At 35.2% G+C, this 18,002-nt stretch overlaps 1 protein-coding gene across 1 annotated transcript; it reads right to left on the reverse strand.

Moving 5' to 3' along the window:
* Nucleotides 1-3,111: 3,111 nt before the first annotated feature.
* On the reverse strand, nt 3,112-17,634 carry LOC128230928 (von Willebrand factor D and EGF domain-containing protein-like). The gene is made up of 18 exons (XM_052943356.1): nt 17,551-17,634; nt 17,126-17,231; nt 16,861-16,947; nt 16,036-16,164; nt 14,652-14,723; nt 13,201-13,359; nt 12,083-12,165; nt 11,663-11,729; nt 9,577-9,759; nt 9,196-9,404; nt 7,932-8,232; nt 7,566-7,718; nt 7,187-7,376; nt 6,332-6,522; nt 5,916-6,008; nt 5,568-5,726; nt 4,906-5,014; nt 3,112-4,103 (listed from the first exon to the last, which is right to left on the reverse strand). Exons 2-18 carry the CDS (start codon nt 17,180-17,182, stop codon nt 3,112-3,114), a joined length of 3,234 nt encoding a protein of 1,077 aa, XP_052799316.1. The 5' UTR covers nt 17,183-17,231; nt 17,551-17,634.
* Nucleotides 17,635-18,002: the final 368 nt, after the last annotated feature.

Raw genomic sequence — 18,002 nt, forward strand, 5'->3', positions numbered from 1 at the left:
AAAAATAAGAAACAAAACAAATGCAAGTTTCATTTGCTATCCAAATTTACCAGTGAAAGAAAGATAATGGAGATCCTAATATGCAACAAGGACCAGTGTTTTTCATTGAGACACTTTATTGGGCACTTGCAGCTAGAAAGTGTCTCCCAATGGACAGCAACAGCTTGTTAAGACAGACGAAAACCTGGCTCAATGTTTCAATCAATACATTCTGAAGCCGTATTCATAAAGCTTCTTAGCGATTTTTTAATCTTCTATTTACCTTGCTTATTTTCATATTTTTGGTGTAAACACATTATCAGTTGTCATAAATATTGATACGAAAAAACTACAGAAACTAGCGATGTAGGCGAAAGTTTAAATTAAATTTAGAATAAAAGCTTTTTCATTAAGCTTCAAAGTTTTACAAAGAAACATTTTTAATACGGCCACTAATAGCTGAGCACAACTAGTCGTTTTCAGACTGTATCACCACGCCCGATGCTCAAAAGTTGGACAACATTTAGAGACGATATAAATTTAATGAAAACGCTAATTGCGCTGTATTGTTTAGCTCACATGAACACGAATTACTCAAGATTGAGGTATTGTGATGGATCCACTTTCCGTCAACCTCCGCCCGTCCGTCTTCAGCATTTCCTCCTTCAACACTGGTCCACTTTCAAACAAACTTTACAGGTTTGTTATTTGGTTGGGTCATTTTGGGCTGCTAAGGCTGCTAAGAGCTGCTTGTTACATTTTATGGCTATATTGAAAACTTCACCCAGAAACCAATTTAAAAATAAAGTCACTGAAACGTCGTTTGGTATCACTCTTCCAAACTCCACCAAGTCATGTTAATTCGTAAAACATGGCTGCTAGGGGGCGGGGCTACTTTTAACTTTATGCCTTTATGAAAAGTCCGACTCCGCTCTCCTGATTAAAAAAACATAAATCACAGAAGTTTTCCTTGTGTGACTCTTTATCAAATTCATTCAAAAGATTAAGTCTGTTAAAAAAAATGACCGTCATTTGGCGTGATTAGTTTTACGTAGGATTTTTCTCCGAAACTCCGTGGTATCGAGCCAAGTTAATGGGCATATGCACTGCCTAATGGTTCCCTATTTGTTCAAATCATACTCCAACGGTCAATGTTGGCCCTCTTCTAGGGGTCACTTGTTTAACACAGACTTATATAAAGAAAATATTCGAAACGATTTCTCAAAAACTGCAGTGCCCAAAGCTGAAATATTGATAACGTAGTTTTGTTAAGTGGTCCATTACTAACTTTCTTCAAATCACCTTATTTCCAAATCAACCATCATTTTCTTAAGCAACCTTCATCCTCCATAGCAACTTAAAATCCTTGGCAACATTATTAACATTTTAGGTAAATGGCAGTAGCTTGCTTACCCAGCAATCCTATTTTCCTTTATATGGATGCTATTTTTTCTTGGCAACCTTGAACTTCCTAAGCAACCTTTTTCTCCCACCTCAGATAAATAGACCCAAAAATTTACACATGCTAGAAATTCTTATCTTGCCCACGGGCAAAGATAAAACACGTACCCATATGGAACTCCTTTTTAACGGTCATCACATTTGTTTCAACGTTGTCACAACGTTATGTGTTTAGCAAAAGATGTTGATGATTCCACAAAATTAAATCAATGTGTAGAAAAGGTAAAGTAAAGAGCCTATAATATTGACTGATTTTATAGGCCATTTATCACTGAAAAACAAGAGCTGAAAAACAAGAGGAACATTAAATTTGAAAACGCTTGTTTCAAATTGTTTATTAATTCTTTAAGAAACCTGCTGAGTTTTTCTTTTGTTCTTATGTTTGATAGAATATCGAATTTTGGCGTTTAAATTTAAGTGATTTAACCTCGTGTATGTGCTTTATGCAAAGAGAATAATCAATTTTTCAACATGCCTTATTGACAGAGAATGTCGGAGTGTTTGGTCATCACCTTTTGACTTGTTTACTGACAAAGTGTATTGTTTGCTTTGGTTTTGTAACATGGTTATGATCCTATTGAAGTATGTTCAAATACTAATTGACTAGAATCGCTTTTATTTTTTGACCAGAAATGAGTTTTTTTTCCGGTAATGCATGTGACAAAAACATATGTTATACGAGTAGTAATTTTACACTTTACCGAAATTGCAGAAAAATACACTCAAAGTATAAATAACCTTGTTGTAGAGGAGAGCGTAACAACGCTGGTACACTCCTTATGATTTCCTACACTTTACTTGGTTATGTAAACCATCCGTAAAAAGCGCATTTAACAAACCATAAAATGCTTGTCCCTTTAAAACATTTTGTTTATTAAAACTGTGTTAACTTACACTTTTGACCTAGTTTCAATTTCGGCTTGCAATCTAGGTAAAACTATGCTATTAGCTCCTACTAAGCCAGGACTTTTAGATAAAACTATCGTATGTTGCTGATGGTATTATTTCACGGTGTGACAACCATCGAAGGTAAACACTATCTTTGAAACTTAGAGTGACGGTAACGGTAAATAGCAGTAGTTCATTGTAGGCGGTTGCGTAGTGGTTTCCGGTAAAGCTATCGTAAAATTAACTTTAGGTGACTTCCCGGTTGATACATATGTTGGTAAATATATTATGATATTTAAAAATATGTAAAACATTGTATTGATAGTGTATAATGAAAGGACTATACATTTTCCTCGGTTGAATGTCGAGAAAGTGCTGTATTTAAGTACAATTGCTCCAAAATAGTCTTTGATACTAATTCCCGGGTACATATCATTAAAAAATTTGAGACTGATGTAATGTAACCAAATACTTATCTAAAATTCAACATAAATAATTTTCTCAAAATGAACCAATTAACGTCCGATTTCAGTTAAAATATAGAACAAAAAGTACAAACTGCAATAACTGTATCTGTTATTACTTTTACGTCATTTAATTTACATAACAAAAGTCAGCAAAGAATATCTTTTCAAATAATAGCAAAACTTCATGGCCTCACCAAGCATCGAAATATAATTACCAATTACTCGATGAATTAACAAGCGTATTTGTACATCAGATACATTGAATGTATATTTTGTATTTTCAAATTTACATAATCTATAACATTCAAAAGACGGGTTAGTTAGTATCTTTAGTTGTCCTATGCTCTTCAGTAGTTGTTGTAGGTTCTGCAGTAGTTGCCGCAGGTTCCGCGGTAGTTGTCGTAGGCTCTGTAGAAGTTGTCGTAGATTCTGCAATAGATGTCATAGGCACTTCACTAGTTGTCGTAGGTTCTGCAGAGATTGTCGTAGGTTCCGCAGTATTTGTCGTAGGTTCCGCATTAGTTGTCATAGGTTCTGCAGTAGTTGTCGTAGGCTCTGTAGTAGCTGTCGTAGGCTCTGCAGTAATTGTCGTAGATTCCGCAGTAGTTGTCGAAGGCTCTGAAGTAGTTGTCGTAGGTTCTGCAGTAGGTGTCGTAGGTTCCGCAGTAGTTATCGTAGGTTCTGCAGTAGTAGTCGAAGGCTCTGTAGTAGTTGTCGTAGGATCTGCAGTAGTTGTCGTAGGTTCTTCAGTAGTTGTCGTAGGCTCTGTAGTAGTTGTTGTAGGTTCTGCAGTAGTTGTCGTAGGTTCTTCAGAAGTTGTCGCAGGCTCTGTAGTAGTTGTCGTAGGCTCTGCAGTAGTTGTCGTAGGCTCTGCAGTAGTTGTCGAAGGCTCTGCATTAGCTGTCGTAGGTTCTGCAGTTGTTGTCGTAGGCTCTGAAGTAGTTGTCGTAGGCTCTGTAGTAGTTGTCATAGGCTCTGCAGTAGTTGTCGTAGGATCTGTTGTAGTTGTCTTAGGCTCTGCAGTAGTTATCGTAGGTTCTGCAGTGGTTGTCGGAGGCTCTGTTGTAATTGTCGTAGGCTCTGCAGTTGTTATCTTAGGTTCTGCAGTAGTTGTCGTGGAATCTGCAGTAGTTATCGTAGGTTCTTCAGTAGTTGTCGCAGGCTTTGCAGTAATTGTCGTAGGTTCTGCAATTGTTGTCGTAGGCTCTGTAGTAGTTGTCGTAGGTTCTTCAGTTGTTGTCGTAGGTTCTACAGTTGTGGTAGGATTTGTTGTAGTTGTGGTACTGGCTGTCGTCGTCGTACAAGGGGCTAAAAAATAAATAATAATAATAATAATAATAATAATAATAATAATAATAATAATAATAACGATAATAAGAATAATAATAATAAAAATACTTAATCAAATAATGTAATAGTCCAATAGACTATTTTCTCTAAATGCATGGAGCCGAGGGGATAAGGGTAGACGAAAGCTTAAAAGTGAAATGTTGCGTATAAAGCTGTAGGGCCTAGTGGCATAAATGCGACAACAACTGGGGTCGAAAACACAACTACTGTTTGCATCACATTTGTCGCCTGGTGAAAGAGCTACAAGTTGTTACCTAATCGTTTTTGCTTTCCTTTAAACGCGACAATGAAGACGAGTTTGGGACTCTTCAGGGTGAAACATGACATATCACCACTTTGACCAGTTTTTTATTGGTGGCTGAATATTCGGGTGCTAAAAAGGCGAAATTTGGGTTCGCGGGCTGAAAGGTTGAAAGGCGACATGAAGTGACTTTAAACCCGTCAACAAAAATTGACAAATTAAAATAATATTCATTTGTGTTGCTCCATTTTGCTTTCACTTTGTCGCCTGATCGAATTGTCAGGGTGAAAAGGCAAACATTCAAAAGAGTTAACAGCGTCGTGTTCGGCTATCCATTTTTTCGACCAGAATATCCGCCATTTGAAAGGAACGACATCAGGAATCATACCATTAATGGTTGTCAACATGGCTATCTCATTTGTAACTCATTGATTTGCCTTACTTTCTGATTAATCTCATTCAATTATTACCCGTTGTAAACTCAATTAAAAGTAAGATCTCATTAATCCTTTGTTTTACCTTCAGACCAGCCTGTAGCATTGACAGAGGCGTTGCAACCCAGACAAGTATTAAACTGAGATACTTCACCATCGAAATAACACGTGTTGTCGATAAAGCATCCGCTTGTCTGAAATTGTAACAAATACCTTTGTAAGGTGTTATTTAAAATTTAACGCCGTTCTTTCCATATCACAGTATTGATATATGATAGCATAATACAAAGTTGCATCGGTAGTGAATCGTAAGCTGTCCGTTAATAGATTGAAATAGAAGAAAAGAAAACATGATAAATCATATTTCGGGGATCTTGCATATTTTGACCTTGACGTTAAACTTTAAGCGCTTAATGTTATATCTCAGTTTGATTATTATAAGTTCATTATGAGAGATGTAATATCTATGCAAATATTTACTCATAGTTATTTAATGATAAAAGCCACATTCGAACATGAAATGGCAATTTATGGCGGTTATCATGCGCGCCATCTTAGTAATTTCCCTTTCGCATAAGCTGCCTAGTGGCCAAGCTCACTATTCATAGTCTACAGGCTTTAACCTACAATATGATATAAAAAATGGTTTGTTTATGAGATGGGTGCAGTAAATTAACTTATTTTTCACATTTTCAGCCTTGGAATCCAGACTAACTGGTTACAAGCGCGTTTTAACAGTTTACTTACGGTATTTAAAACGACAGTTCCGTTTGTGTTTCCGTCGTAAACAGTACTTTGGCATGTCGAATCAAATACAAAGACTGTTTTTATATTTCCATAATTAATGCCGTCGTTACTTGCTGAAACCTCGTACTTAACTGCAAAGGCATCGACATCAAACTTGTTCTGAATAAAAAAATAACAAAACATGTTTTATCCAATTCTCAGATTATGTAAGGTTATAGTGAATATTGTTTCATTGTTTTTTCTCAAGATATGCTAAACTTGAATAAAGGTTTAAATTACTCAACATTAAACCGTACACGAAAACCGATCAGTGGTGTGGCAGAAAAAGGCGAACACGTGGTCACTTACAAGATCGGAGCAACAGACCCCAGTGAATATATCTTCGTATGAACCATTTGAACGAAATTCAGAAACCATTTCTTCTTCCCCATTTATAGATATCTGAAATAAAAAAAAATGGGTGCAACCTCCTGATTTAAGCTCACTGCCACTTGCACATATTCGGTAGATCATACATAGAAAGTTACATTTCACCAAGTCTTTTCACAAGCTGTGTTTCTTGAATTCACTTTCTTAAGAAACCACCGTTGTTAAAAATAGTGCATACCCTTTGTTACGACAAGGAAAGTGTGCGATGATTCTTTATAAAAAGCCTTTTTTGGCGTGCATTTCTGGTCGGAATGAAAACGAAGAAAATCGTTCTTCCATCAATAAGAAATAAATAAAAGATTACGGAAAACTACTGTATGGCATTTTTGTCTTACCTTGAATGTCTTTACGGTACATTGAATGGAACGCAGAATGGCACCACTCCTTATTGCAAAACATTGACAGTCATCAGACCTTTCAGCAGTGTCGCATTCACCCCCAGTTTCAATGTCGTCTATTATCAACGGATCCCTTTCATCGATCGAACAATCAGCTCCATGGTAAAATGTATCGCAAACGCACACGCCTGCAAAAACGCCACAAAATAAAACGACAACGTTACATTACGGCTTGTGCTACATGTATTTCGTTTGCTTCAGTTATACGTATGAGGGAATGGTTACTTCTTCAATGAAATTATAACCTTATTAGAAGATAATTTCTTGTACGAGTAATTCACTTTCACAGTAAGTATTGATCGTTAATCTATGAGATAAGTAAAGGCAGATTATGTTATTTAATGAATGCAGAAATATATACAAATACGATTTTTGCGTGTGCGTGTGTGCGTGTGTGTGTGTGTGTGTGTGTGTGCGTGTGTCGTATAATGTCGGTCAGTAAATCACTGTTTAACAATCCAGTCGTATGACGTCAGAGGTCCATAAAATGTTTTTGGCCGGTTCGGACATATCCAAATATATTTTCTGGACTGCTTACGTCATGAAACTGTACAGAAACTGTTGAAACTCTCCAGCTAAACGATTGGTGTCGAATAATTGTTCCCGGAATCATATGAAACACACACTAAAAGCGCTTATATGTATTAAATGGTTAAATAACATGTTTGGTATAATATAGGATATGTAGCATACACTTCGGGCCTTACGGCATATCCGTTTAATAGCATACCAGCGCTATCATCTTTCCGACAGGAACAAGAACAAGCGATGGAAAGACTATTGAATATATACCTTCCCCACTAGTATCAACGAGTGTGCAATTTCCGTTTCCTGTGCAGTTAGATGGGCAAGTATTTGCCAGAAAAACGTCTATCCTCTCAGTGTTGTTAGCAGCATATTCCGGTTGTAAGTCAATCATATTCTTTACCACGTCGTTATACGACTCCACATGTGCGCTTGCCCAAACTAACGTTCCACCAACCTTAACATAACATTTACAACACTACAACACAACTCTTTAAGTCAATTGTAAAAAAGACTGCACTTCAAATTTTGATTACGGTAATAAACAACTACACATCAACGGAGAAGCAGTCATCCGTAAGGGGTATATCAATTCAGTTTAACTGTAATTATTTATCCGGAGCGAACGATGGTTTAAATTACATACCTCAACATCATACGCACAGTTATTTATCACTTGTTCGGAATTTTCAGACGCCGACAAATCTGAATAATGCTGCACCGCTAAACTTCCGTTTATCAAGCCCGTGCAGGCTTCAAGCGCATCTTCTGCGGTTATGCTCGCAGCCTCTGCTTGACGCTTTAGATATGAAAATACAAAAATACAAAATTGCCATGATCACAAATGTACTGCGTACAATATATATATATATATATATATATAAAAAAATAATCCGAATAATATACACTGTATGTCAAATATTTAAATCATTAGAGTATTCTGCTTATATAAGTTGTAAGTAAATTCTTATTTACATTATCATATGAATGACTTGCATGTTCAGATGCATACCTTGTACAAATAGTGCAGAGGTGGGTCGACAGAGTTCATCAAATCAAAAAGTCGCCGCAACTCTTTCATGTGAGTATCTGTTCCTCGTTTCTTTCTGAATCCTTGAGAAACATGACATTTTAATGGCGTTATGTTGTTCGGAAATGAACACGTGTAATACTGAGTGGACGAACAGTTCGCGGTTCCGTTTTGACAAAAGCAGTATAAATGATTTCTTTCTTTCCATGACTGCAAACTTCGATCTGGGTTTATAAAAAGGTTCTTTTCTTTTAAACCTCTATTTTGGGTGTCTGAGTCCATTCTGGAATGGAAAATAATGGAATATAAAACATACATAACACACAATTTAACTTCCGTTTCGCACTCGTTTCGCTTATGTTTCAAATGTTATATGGAATCCGACAATTAAAAAATATTGACTTGACTTGACTTGTAACCGTTCCAAGGCGGTAATCCCAGCATAAGTATACAGTAGTTCCGAGCTCGTATATACATATGTGATCTGGAGCCTGTCCCTGTAGCTTTTATTGTATTATTACTCATTGGAATAATACCATTGTTTTAAATAAATTGATCGCAATGTGATCGGTAATCAGTTCAACAAATCACGATTGCAATGCCAGGTTTGCATCGAAGAGACGTCAAATTGTACCGCCAAAAAGCAGCATATATCAAGTTCGATTGTCTCCGCGCTTTTCTTGCGAGTGTAATTTAAAAACACGATTTAATTAGCCGGTTGAAGTGATATCAGTGCAAACTGTACTTTGACGTATGAGCTCTGCTTTTCAATATTTAGTTCGACGTGAAACGTCAATGGGAATACTAGTCCTCTTACTATGTAATAATAACGGTCTTCGCAACTCACGAACTAATATAATGCGCGCACGGGTGTTTAAATCCCAGTGATGTTAAACATTTACATCTAAATTGCCCAATTACCAATCTGCTCTAATAGCTACGGACTGCGTTCTGCATATTAAGTAGTTTGCTAAAAGTAGCGCTGGAACGAATATCGACAAGTTTTTATTAAGATGGTTAGTATCTACTCATAGGCAAACTAAATGGTAATAAATTGTGACTGTGTAGCATCGATCCTGTCATTGTAGAAAGAAATCTCAACATAAACATAATAACCATGTCCAATGCGTTGTGTTGGATGCATTTGATTAAACGGTCATATCATGGAAGTAAATTAAATACGACTCAATCATGTCTGATTTTACATTAGCTACAATCCAAATGCAGTATATTTCAAAACGTTTACCTCCATGACTCAGCGAAGACGTTCTCATTTGGTAGTTGCTGACCATTACTGCCCAAAAACTCATTATTGACATTATTGTCGAATATTCCACAAAGGCCTTCAGTTTTGTTAAAATCTTTAGGAGCCATGTATATGTCTATATTCATCGTTCCTTCATAGTAGCCACCATAAAGATGAATTTCAATACGTGTTCCAATTGGTGTCAGAATCTACAAGCATTACATAACATACTCAAGATAACTGTAATACATGTGTGTGTGTGTGTGTGTGTGCGCGCGCGCGTGCGCGTGCGCGTGCGTGTGCGTGTGCGCGTGTGCGTGATATGATCATTAGAACAATTTATAAGAATATCGACAGAACAAATTCTAAATACATACGTACCCTATATTTTTCAGAGTTTACTTCTAGAACGTCCAATATCCCGCCTTCCCCACAATGGACAAAGTCAATGAAGTGGATTGCTCCGCATCTGTTAATCATGAACACGTCCTTCCCGGCACGAACAGCAACACCACAGGCACACATTGCATAATTTCTGTTGCATGGCTTAGTTTTTTGCTGAACCTGTAATACAAAAAATAATCTAATAGTGCTTCTTTGTTTATTCACCCACGGGGTCATGGTAGCAGCAAATAGCAACCTGAGTTGCACGGCCCTACGATTTAACGGCATTGGCAATTTTGGAGGATTGCAACTCATTTTAAAACGTGGGAGATCTGTTACATTGTATATATAGACGTACTTTTATTTCTTAATTACAAACGATTCGAAACATCGAGTTTAAATACTGAGCTCTTATTGGAAAAACAAACTTGAATGCACTACTTTCAATAATGAGTATCCGTTTAAAGATGCACTCTTACTCCCAAATAAGATGTACCAGAATTAATTCATTTGGTTCCTTTACCGAAAAGGATGAATAAATATCGAAAACAATGGTTCTTTAAATCTTACCAGGAAACCGTGTTTGATTTCAAAGAAAGCTGCAATCACATACACGGTTACAATAGTAGTCGGAGGTTTAACACTTAAAAAAATATGATTGTTATACATGTGTATGTGTTGATTTTAAATACGAGAGTCACTTTAAGTATTGTTGCAGTAAAGGTTGTTGTTGTTGTTGTTGTTGTTTTGAAAAGAGGTCATTTGATTTCAAATCCCAATTTCTGTCAATTGCTAAACACACAACGTTGGGAATATTTCTGTGTAACATTCTTACTTGAACAATCCCAAGACAAAACGAAACTAACTTTATTATTATTTTCTAAAAATCATGATAAAATGTGTATAGATCGTAAAATCAAGACTAATAAGTGATTCGGGTGTATGCAATACACTAAGATAAAGGTTTTTCGAGAATTTAATAAAGGACAGACGCCCTCTGTTTACCAATGTGACATTCTTGCGAAATGTCTTTGTCGTAATACTAAAAACATCGCTACCAATCGTTTTTGACATGGCCGTCTCCTGAGTTGTTTCTTTTATAATAGCATGTTGTTTTTTTTTTCTTTTTTCATCTGAAATGTTATTAAACTGCTATAGATGCATTGATTATTTCGCTGTTTTGAAGAATAAAAATGATATTGCTTATATTTGCTAACAATTTCTGTTGCATGGTTAAGTTTCCTGCTTTACCTATGATACAAAAAACAACATATTTTTATAGCAGCTAATCGCGTACCTGAATTACATGGCTCTAACATGTATCAGAATTGCAACGGCAAGTCTCATAAATCAAATTAAGACGTGCGCGAGTTGATTTATAGTATTGTAGTTTTATAGTCATACATACATGATAGGCATGATAAAATAAAACATTTTTATTTCGTAAAAAAAGTTGAAGTAAAATGATTGAATAAAGTAAACTTAGTTTAAGATTTTCGTGAACCTTTCGGCCCGGAGGGGTTTTTACTTGAAAAAAAGTTGACAGATGTTAACAAGTTACAAAAGTGACATTTTTGCAAAACCTCTTCAAGATTTCATCACTATTGTATTTTGTTTAGTTTTATCAGTGAAATAACAACAGTGAATAACAACAGAAAATGTTGGAAAACATTATTCAAAATTTAAAGAAATGTTACATAAGTTTAAATTAAGATATATTTAGAAATTAACAACTAAACATTTATTAGAAAAATGGTTCTCCCGTTTTCAAACGTTTTCTTGATCTTGAAGCTGAATGTTCGAACATTTGCTTTCATACCAAACAAATTTCAGACGAAAACAACTGTTCGAACATAACTAGAATGTTATATCACCGTTCTAATGTATTTTGAACTGTTTGTTGTTGCAAAACGTAATACGAACTTTCACACAACAATTAACAGATTTACTGATATTTTTTTTACCCGATCCACGCCCCAAAATTTGTTAACGAATTAGCGTGGACCTCATCATCACCTGATCATCGACCTGTCTTCAGGAAAAACAGACTGGTCTCTGACAGTAAGATGACTGAGTATCTTACCTCAATATCATACGCCTTATTGATGTACATCATATATACCCCGGCATTTCGTTGTTGTTCGTAATGTCTGTAACAAAAGAAAATAAATCACTGTCTTGTGTTCGATTCTCAACCACGTGTTTCACTTAAACTTCATCAGGGTAATTGGTTACCACGAAGGAAACGAACTCGCGCGTAGTTCATGCTAGCTTACAATTTACTGTAAAATCGATTTAAAATCATTCAATATTTACTTGATCAAATCAACTTTGAAGGGAAACTTAAGAGATATAGATAGACAGGGTGCCGCATATTGCTTAGCTTTCATTATATGTATTCCAAAGCAACCAAACTTTTGTGCGGACAGACGGACGGACGGCTGGACAGACAGACGGTGGTTAACCTGAACGGGTAATAAATTGAAAAGTGAAATGGTTGAACCTTCCATCTGAAGTCTTCATATGCGGATCGATATGAGAGTAACACAACTTGTTTTTGTGCTCATCTGTGTCCTCGACAATGACCTTTAATGAAAACATCCGAATAAGAGAATCAATTATATGACGAAAAGTGTCAGATTTCTTATGTTACATGTTTATTTCCAGTCAAAGATAACGAAAATATACCTGTTTGACTTGTACCGCTAATAAGCCAAACATCACAAGCAATACCATCATGTGCTGCATTAACTGCAGGTACGTTGTACCCGGAAAAAATAAAACTAACAATTCCTGCCATTTCAGATTTTTCACATTTCGTTCGACTAGATTAAATGCTGAGATGAAATTCAAAAAGAATCACAACATATATAAACAAGCAAGAATATTTGTTTTATTAAAAAACTGCATGCCAAGGGAGGCAAATTGGAACAATGCGTAAAAGTTATTGCTCTTGGAATTTGTTGGAGGTCAACATATTATTGCTTATAATATTATCCTTTTAATTTAATTAACTTATACCCATATCGAGGCAACCGATCTGATTGCATTTTGTGACAGAGGCTCTTCAAAACAAAATAGTTCGCAATGTAATATACTGATGCTTCAAATTCCATTTAATTCATTCGTGAACGTGTTGTGATGAAAAGTAATTTATGTGTTGAATTTGAAAAATATAATTTCCAAAGGGCTGGAAGCTGGCAATATCGTATATTAGAGTTATGTAACTTGTCACCGTTGATATCTTTAATGGTTTATTCAGAAAAAGAAAAACATAAAAATATGGACGGACGGCGGGCAGGCGGGCGAACGAACGGACAGAATAACCTCATACTTTTCGAGGCACTACAGTTAAACCAGTACAATGTTTATACATAGAGTTTCAGTATCAAACCGAATATAAGTGAAAATGTTTAAAAAAATCCAAGTGCAGATGTACGGTTATTATGCCAAATACATGTTAAACCTACCAGAATGAAATATACAGTTCAGGCTGCATGGGCTTTCAGGGTATTTTATAAATTAAGAACTTATAATTATGTGTTCGTATAAAAAATGCATGATAGTTGTATATCATGATGTTAACACTATAGCAATGTGAAATACTCTCGCAAATCTTACCCGGACACTCGGAAGAACATAATTATGCCATAACGGGCTTGTGTGCGACCCAAATCTGAGATCAATGTCAAACACGCTTTTGTCGTTGTAATTTATATCCACAGTGACAATTGGGAACCGTATCTCTGCTGGTTCAAAAGTTCCATTTGCAGTCAGCGACTGTTGAGACAAAGTGAAACATGTCAATTGGCTGTAGAAACGATTCGTCAAATAATATAAACAATTTTATTTTGTCAGCGTGTGAGTCTTAGACGAGTTGAATTAGATGTGCCCTTCAGAGTGTGTATTATATGGCGATGAGTGCCAGAATCTTTTTGATCGCATGCTGTTGTTTTTATTTCTGTCAAAATTTACAGAAAAATCCTACATTGTCACTTGTTGCCAGGCGAACATCTTACTTCAAAATCATTTCGTGCTTTTTTTAGAACAGGAACAGATATCAGATCTTTTTTGCTCTATTCAAATTGGAAGAAATTATCCTGTATCAAGTTACGCATTGAACTTCAAATGGATATAAATACATAATAAATGTCACCAATCATTTTAAAATGTTCATTCAGTTCCTTAAATAATTTTCTTTAGCATATTGGTCTATCAAAGGAAGAACTTAAGGAATTAAATTACTGTAATGGTTTTGACCATTTTACCATGTAAAGGCTTTCTACAGTATTGTCAGATTTATTTCCGATTCGATGAAGTTACGAGAGGAAAAAACTATAACATAAGCTGCCTCCTATTTTTGGTTAACCAGGATTAACATTTTATAGCTATTATATATGAAATGTGTCATAGATGTATGAAACTAAGCTTAAATTGCTCAAGCTCGCGTTAAATTTATATTTAAACTTAATGTTATTGTGTATTACATTTTTATCAATATGTATTTACGTGTGTGTCTTGGCCATATAACTGTTTATTCCATTTGTAAATGGCCAAAGGGAAGATGTCGATATACCAATACATTTACAAAATATTGTAATAACACATTTGATATCAAGAGAGGCAATTTGGTAAAAGAATCTTAGATGGCCAAGAGTTATTTATTTTGTACAGCACGCATCATCATATTACCAGCTATTTTGCATTTAGCTCCACCAAACAATTGCATGTTAAAATTAGAGGATTTCGTTGAAAAAAAATAAAAACCGTTCATTTTTTTTTATAATTCACCGCATCTTTGGGTTTTGTTTGGAAAAAGCCCGATCGAAATCAGCTCCTTCTTAAAAAGTCAAATTTAAAAAAGAATGATATGAAAAGTAAATACAGTGCCAGTCACGAGATAAAAAAAAACAACATATTTCGTTCAAACTGAATTTAAAAACATTGTTAAAAAGAAAAACAATACATATTCTAAATAAAAAAATGTACTCGGTAAATATTCCAGTTGAACGTACAAATACATTGAATGAAATATCGATGAAGACTTTTCAGTAAATAGCTATGAAACTTACTGCAAGAACATTGCTGCAGTCCGTGGTGCCCTGTACATCTCCGGTGCATCGACCTACATCCTTTTTACCCATCTGTCAAACCATTTCATTTTTTATTACAGCAACAACTTTATTAATATCCGAATCAATATCATGATACAATTTTAAAGTGACACTCTTATTCAATATCAATATATCATACATGTATTACAAACATCAATTTCGACTGATAAACCTCTACTACTTACTAAATAATGCACTTATGGAAAATATTAATTACTGAAAACAAGATTGTAACCGTGTATTTAATAGTAAAAAGCGCAAAAATATTAAATGATTGGTGAATGCTAAAAGATTTACTGTGATCTACTATAGTTTCCTAAGGTAGAAATACCGTGTTTTTGCACATTTCTTTCAAATAAACTCGGTTTTCTTCATAAAAACATTGTTTTCGACATTTATTTATCCTTAAAGGAATATTAAAACAATATTATTAATTATGGTAAATCTTATTTGGGAGTAAGAGTGCATCTTTAACTTCATGGACAGGCAAAGTATCGAAAAATTGAATTATGGTCTCAGGACACCATTTATAGCTGCAACATCCGTGCTACACGCCTAATACTGTGTTGTTCTGTTAAAACAATCTGACAGGTATCCCTGATATGATAGCCTCAAATTGAAAAGAAGCAACTGTTTGTTTGAACTTCCAGATGTATAGAGTATTTTGTATCGGTACTTTTGCATTGAAAATACAGTCGAAAATAGTTTTTGACATTATCTCTTATTAAAATATGAAAGTGTAAATATCACTTTAATCATAGTCATCAAGTTGATGCTGCTTCCGATAAGGCTTATATTTTTAGTTTTGTATTCTGTGGTTCAAGTGTCAGATTGTGTGCATATAAATATTCGTCTCTCGTGTTTCCGGTGAAATTGTGTTTCACTAGCAGTTTTTAGGCGGTTATCCCACCATACCAAGCTATTTTTGATGCATGTGTGGTCTATGTGTTTGTACGTTTGTGCCCCTCAGTCAATGAAGCTTGAGTCCTAACCGTGTGCCTCTAAACAGGATTATACTTGCATTTTTGTCAACTGGGCTTGTACCTGTCGGTTTCATTGTATTATGTATTGAATAAATCACTTGGTACTACAGGGACAAACCGAGTTTCCTTGAGTTCCAAGGTTTAACCATAGTCCTGTTTAACGGTACAATGATCAAGACCAAACAAACACAAAACACGAGACACATAACGCTATTCGACATTCCATATAAAACATCGTCATTGTTGGAATGGCTTCACTAAGTGGAAGCATGATATCTTCATTTTTTGTTATACTTGATATCACATACATCTTCATTATCGTAATTCTTAACTAATTCGTTACAAACATTGAGCCATACCTCTAATGTCAACTGACACTGGTCATCTATAGGTAGTCCATCTATATACTGACAAGCCACTGGGATCGTTGTTTTCAAGACAATTTCTCCACTTCCTCCTTTTGGTAAATGTATTGTTCTTTGTTCAATCTATTAAAAAAGAAGTATAAATAGATAATTGAACCATTGTCATTTCTGTTCATTTATATGCATTATTATTGGGTTTTGACGAACAATATATGTTGTAACCGTGATAACCGGCATTTATTGGGCGCCTTCCCTGTCGTTGTAATTGTCCGTCCTCGTTCCACATGATAACACTATAATATCTGTTCTCAAGCTTGATTTTTTTCCAAACATAGAGCCTTTCCATGCGTGTTCAACGTGTTTAGTCGACAACAACTGAACCCAAAATTAATTGTTTAACATGTCTTGTCGCTCAAATAGTAACGAATGGACACACTTTTTTACATGTCGTGTTACATCTCGTCAATTCGACAATATACCACCGACAAGACTATGATCACATCTTTAGTTTAATAATTGATGAACACTTACACAATCATACCTATTGTATAATTCTAATTGTCTTAAATGTCTACTGTAAAATCAGAAATATAATGCATGTTGTAACACTCTAAAAATTATTAAAACCAAAAGCAAAAATACAGGACAAAACTACGGTGACATAGAGATGACATACGTGTCTTTAATGACTATACTGAATCGTTTTAATTAGATACGTTAGTTACTAATTCATTTTAACGAGTTACAAAGACGTTTAAACGTTTAACGAGCTAAAATAATGACACTTATGTCACCTCTATGCCACCATACTAAACTTACTTTGACTCCAGCAAAAAACTCTTCACCGGGAACTTCGTCGGTTTTCTGGCTCCCCTCAAGTACTGAGACTAGAACACCGCATCCAATCTAAACATTTAGTTAACAAACAGGTGAAATTTAGGGGAATAATCACAAATGATTCATGGCTGTCCGGTCGTACTTCACTCTCATTTGATTGATGCAATTTCGGTTCGTCCAGGTAATGATAATTCAAATAATTAAACGTTTTGGCTTCGGACCAAGTGAAAATGAAGGGCATGCTTACCGTAAACCCAGGACGAACTGCGCTCATTATTGTTGTCTCAGTTAATGAAAAATCCATGGAATCATTCGAAGGACCCGTGGTGGTCAAGTAATTCCCCTCAATGTACCTAAACGTGACGGAGACTACATTAACAATATAACGTTTAAAACAGTCAATGAAATATGGACAAGCCCAGCACGTAAACATTTTTATGCATGTAAAAGGAACAATGATGAAGGCAAAAACAGACACCCCAAGGAGAGATATACACAACATCATGTTACAACAAACAGAGTACAATTACAATGAACAATAATCGAAGTTAATAATATATGTACGGGTTTTTGCCACGGAACGGTCAATGAAAACAGTTTACTACGGGATGTAGATTTGAACTTAAAGTTATTCTTAATTGCAAGCCTGTATAAGAAGCAATATTATCTTACCAATTGACAGTGTAGAAATATGTGGGTTTGATGTTGAACGTGCACACGAAATGGGTAGTTGGTGTATATTGGAGTCCAAACGGACCTGCAGGCCTGCTTGTGTGAACTATTTTAGTGGAGATAGAGATTTGTCCAAGACCGACATCATCAAGATCTGGCGCTGGCAAGTCGTCCGGATCTATCTCAATGCATATCCAATGAAGTATGAATGATGAATGAATACTTGACTTTTAAACAGAGTGTTAAACTGATACGCTTGTAATCAATTATGCTTGTAAAATGGTTAACACATTATAACTTTCATAATAATGATATAATTAGTGTTTCATGTTTCTTGGTAACATTTCAATACATTCATAATTTGATTGTTAAGTATTTATATAGTATATGTAAGCTCTTACCGTATAAAGTTTGATCTTCGTCTACAAAAACGAGTAGAAAACAGTTATATA

The sequence above is a fragment of the Mya arenaria genome, chromosome 4, assembly GCF_026914265.1.
Source record: "Mya arenaria isolate MELC-2E11 chromosome 4, ASM2691426v1".
Classification (NCBI taxonomy): Eukaryota; Metazoa; Mollusca; class Bivalvia; order Myida; family Myidae; genus Mya; species Mya arenaria.

What these genes read in the sequence shown, in the direction of transcription:
- LOC128230928 (XM_052943356.1), bottom strand. Translation starts at nt 17,182, where the DNA reads ATGGATTTTTCATTAACTGAGACAACAATAATGAGCGCAGTTCGTCCT. An exon ending in GTCTTCGCTGAGTCATGGAG is followed by an intron (nt 8,233 to 9,195) that starts GTAAACGTTTTG and finishes TTTCCATTCCAG; the next exon opens with AATGGACTCAGACACCCAAA. An exon ending in TGCTACAGGCTGGTCTGAAG is followed by an intron (nt 4,104 to 4,905) that starts GTAAAACAAAGG and finishes TTTATTTTTTAG; the next exon opens with CCCCTTGTACGACGACGACA.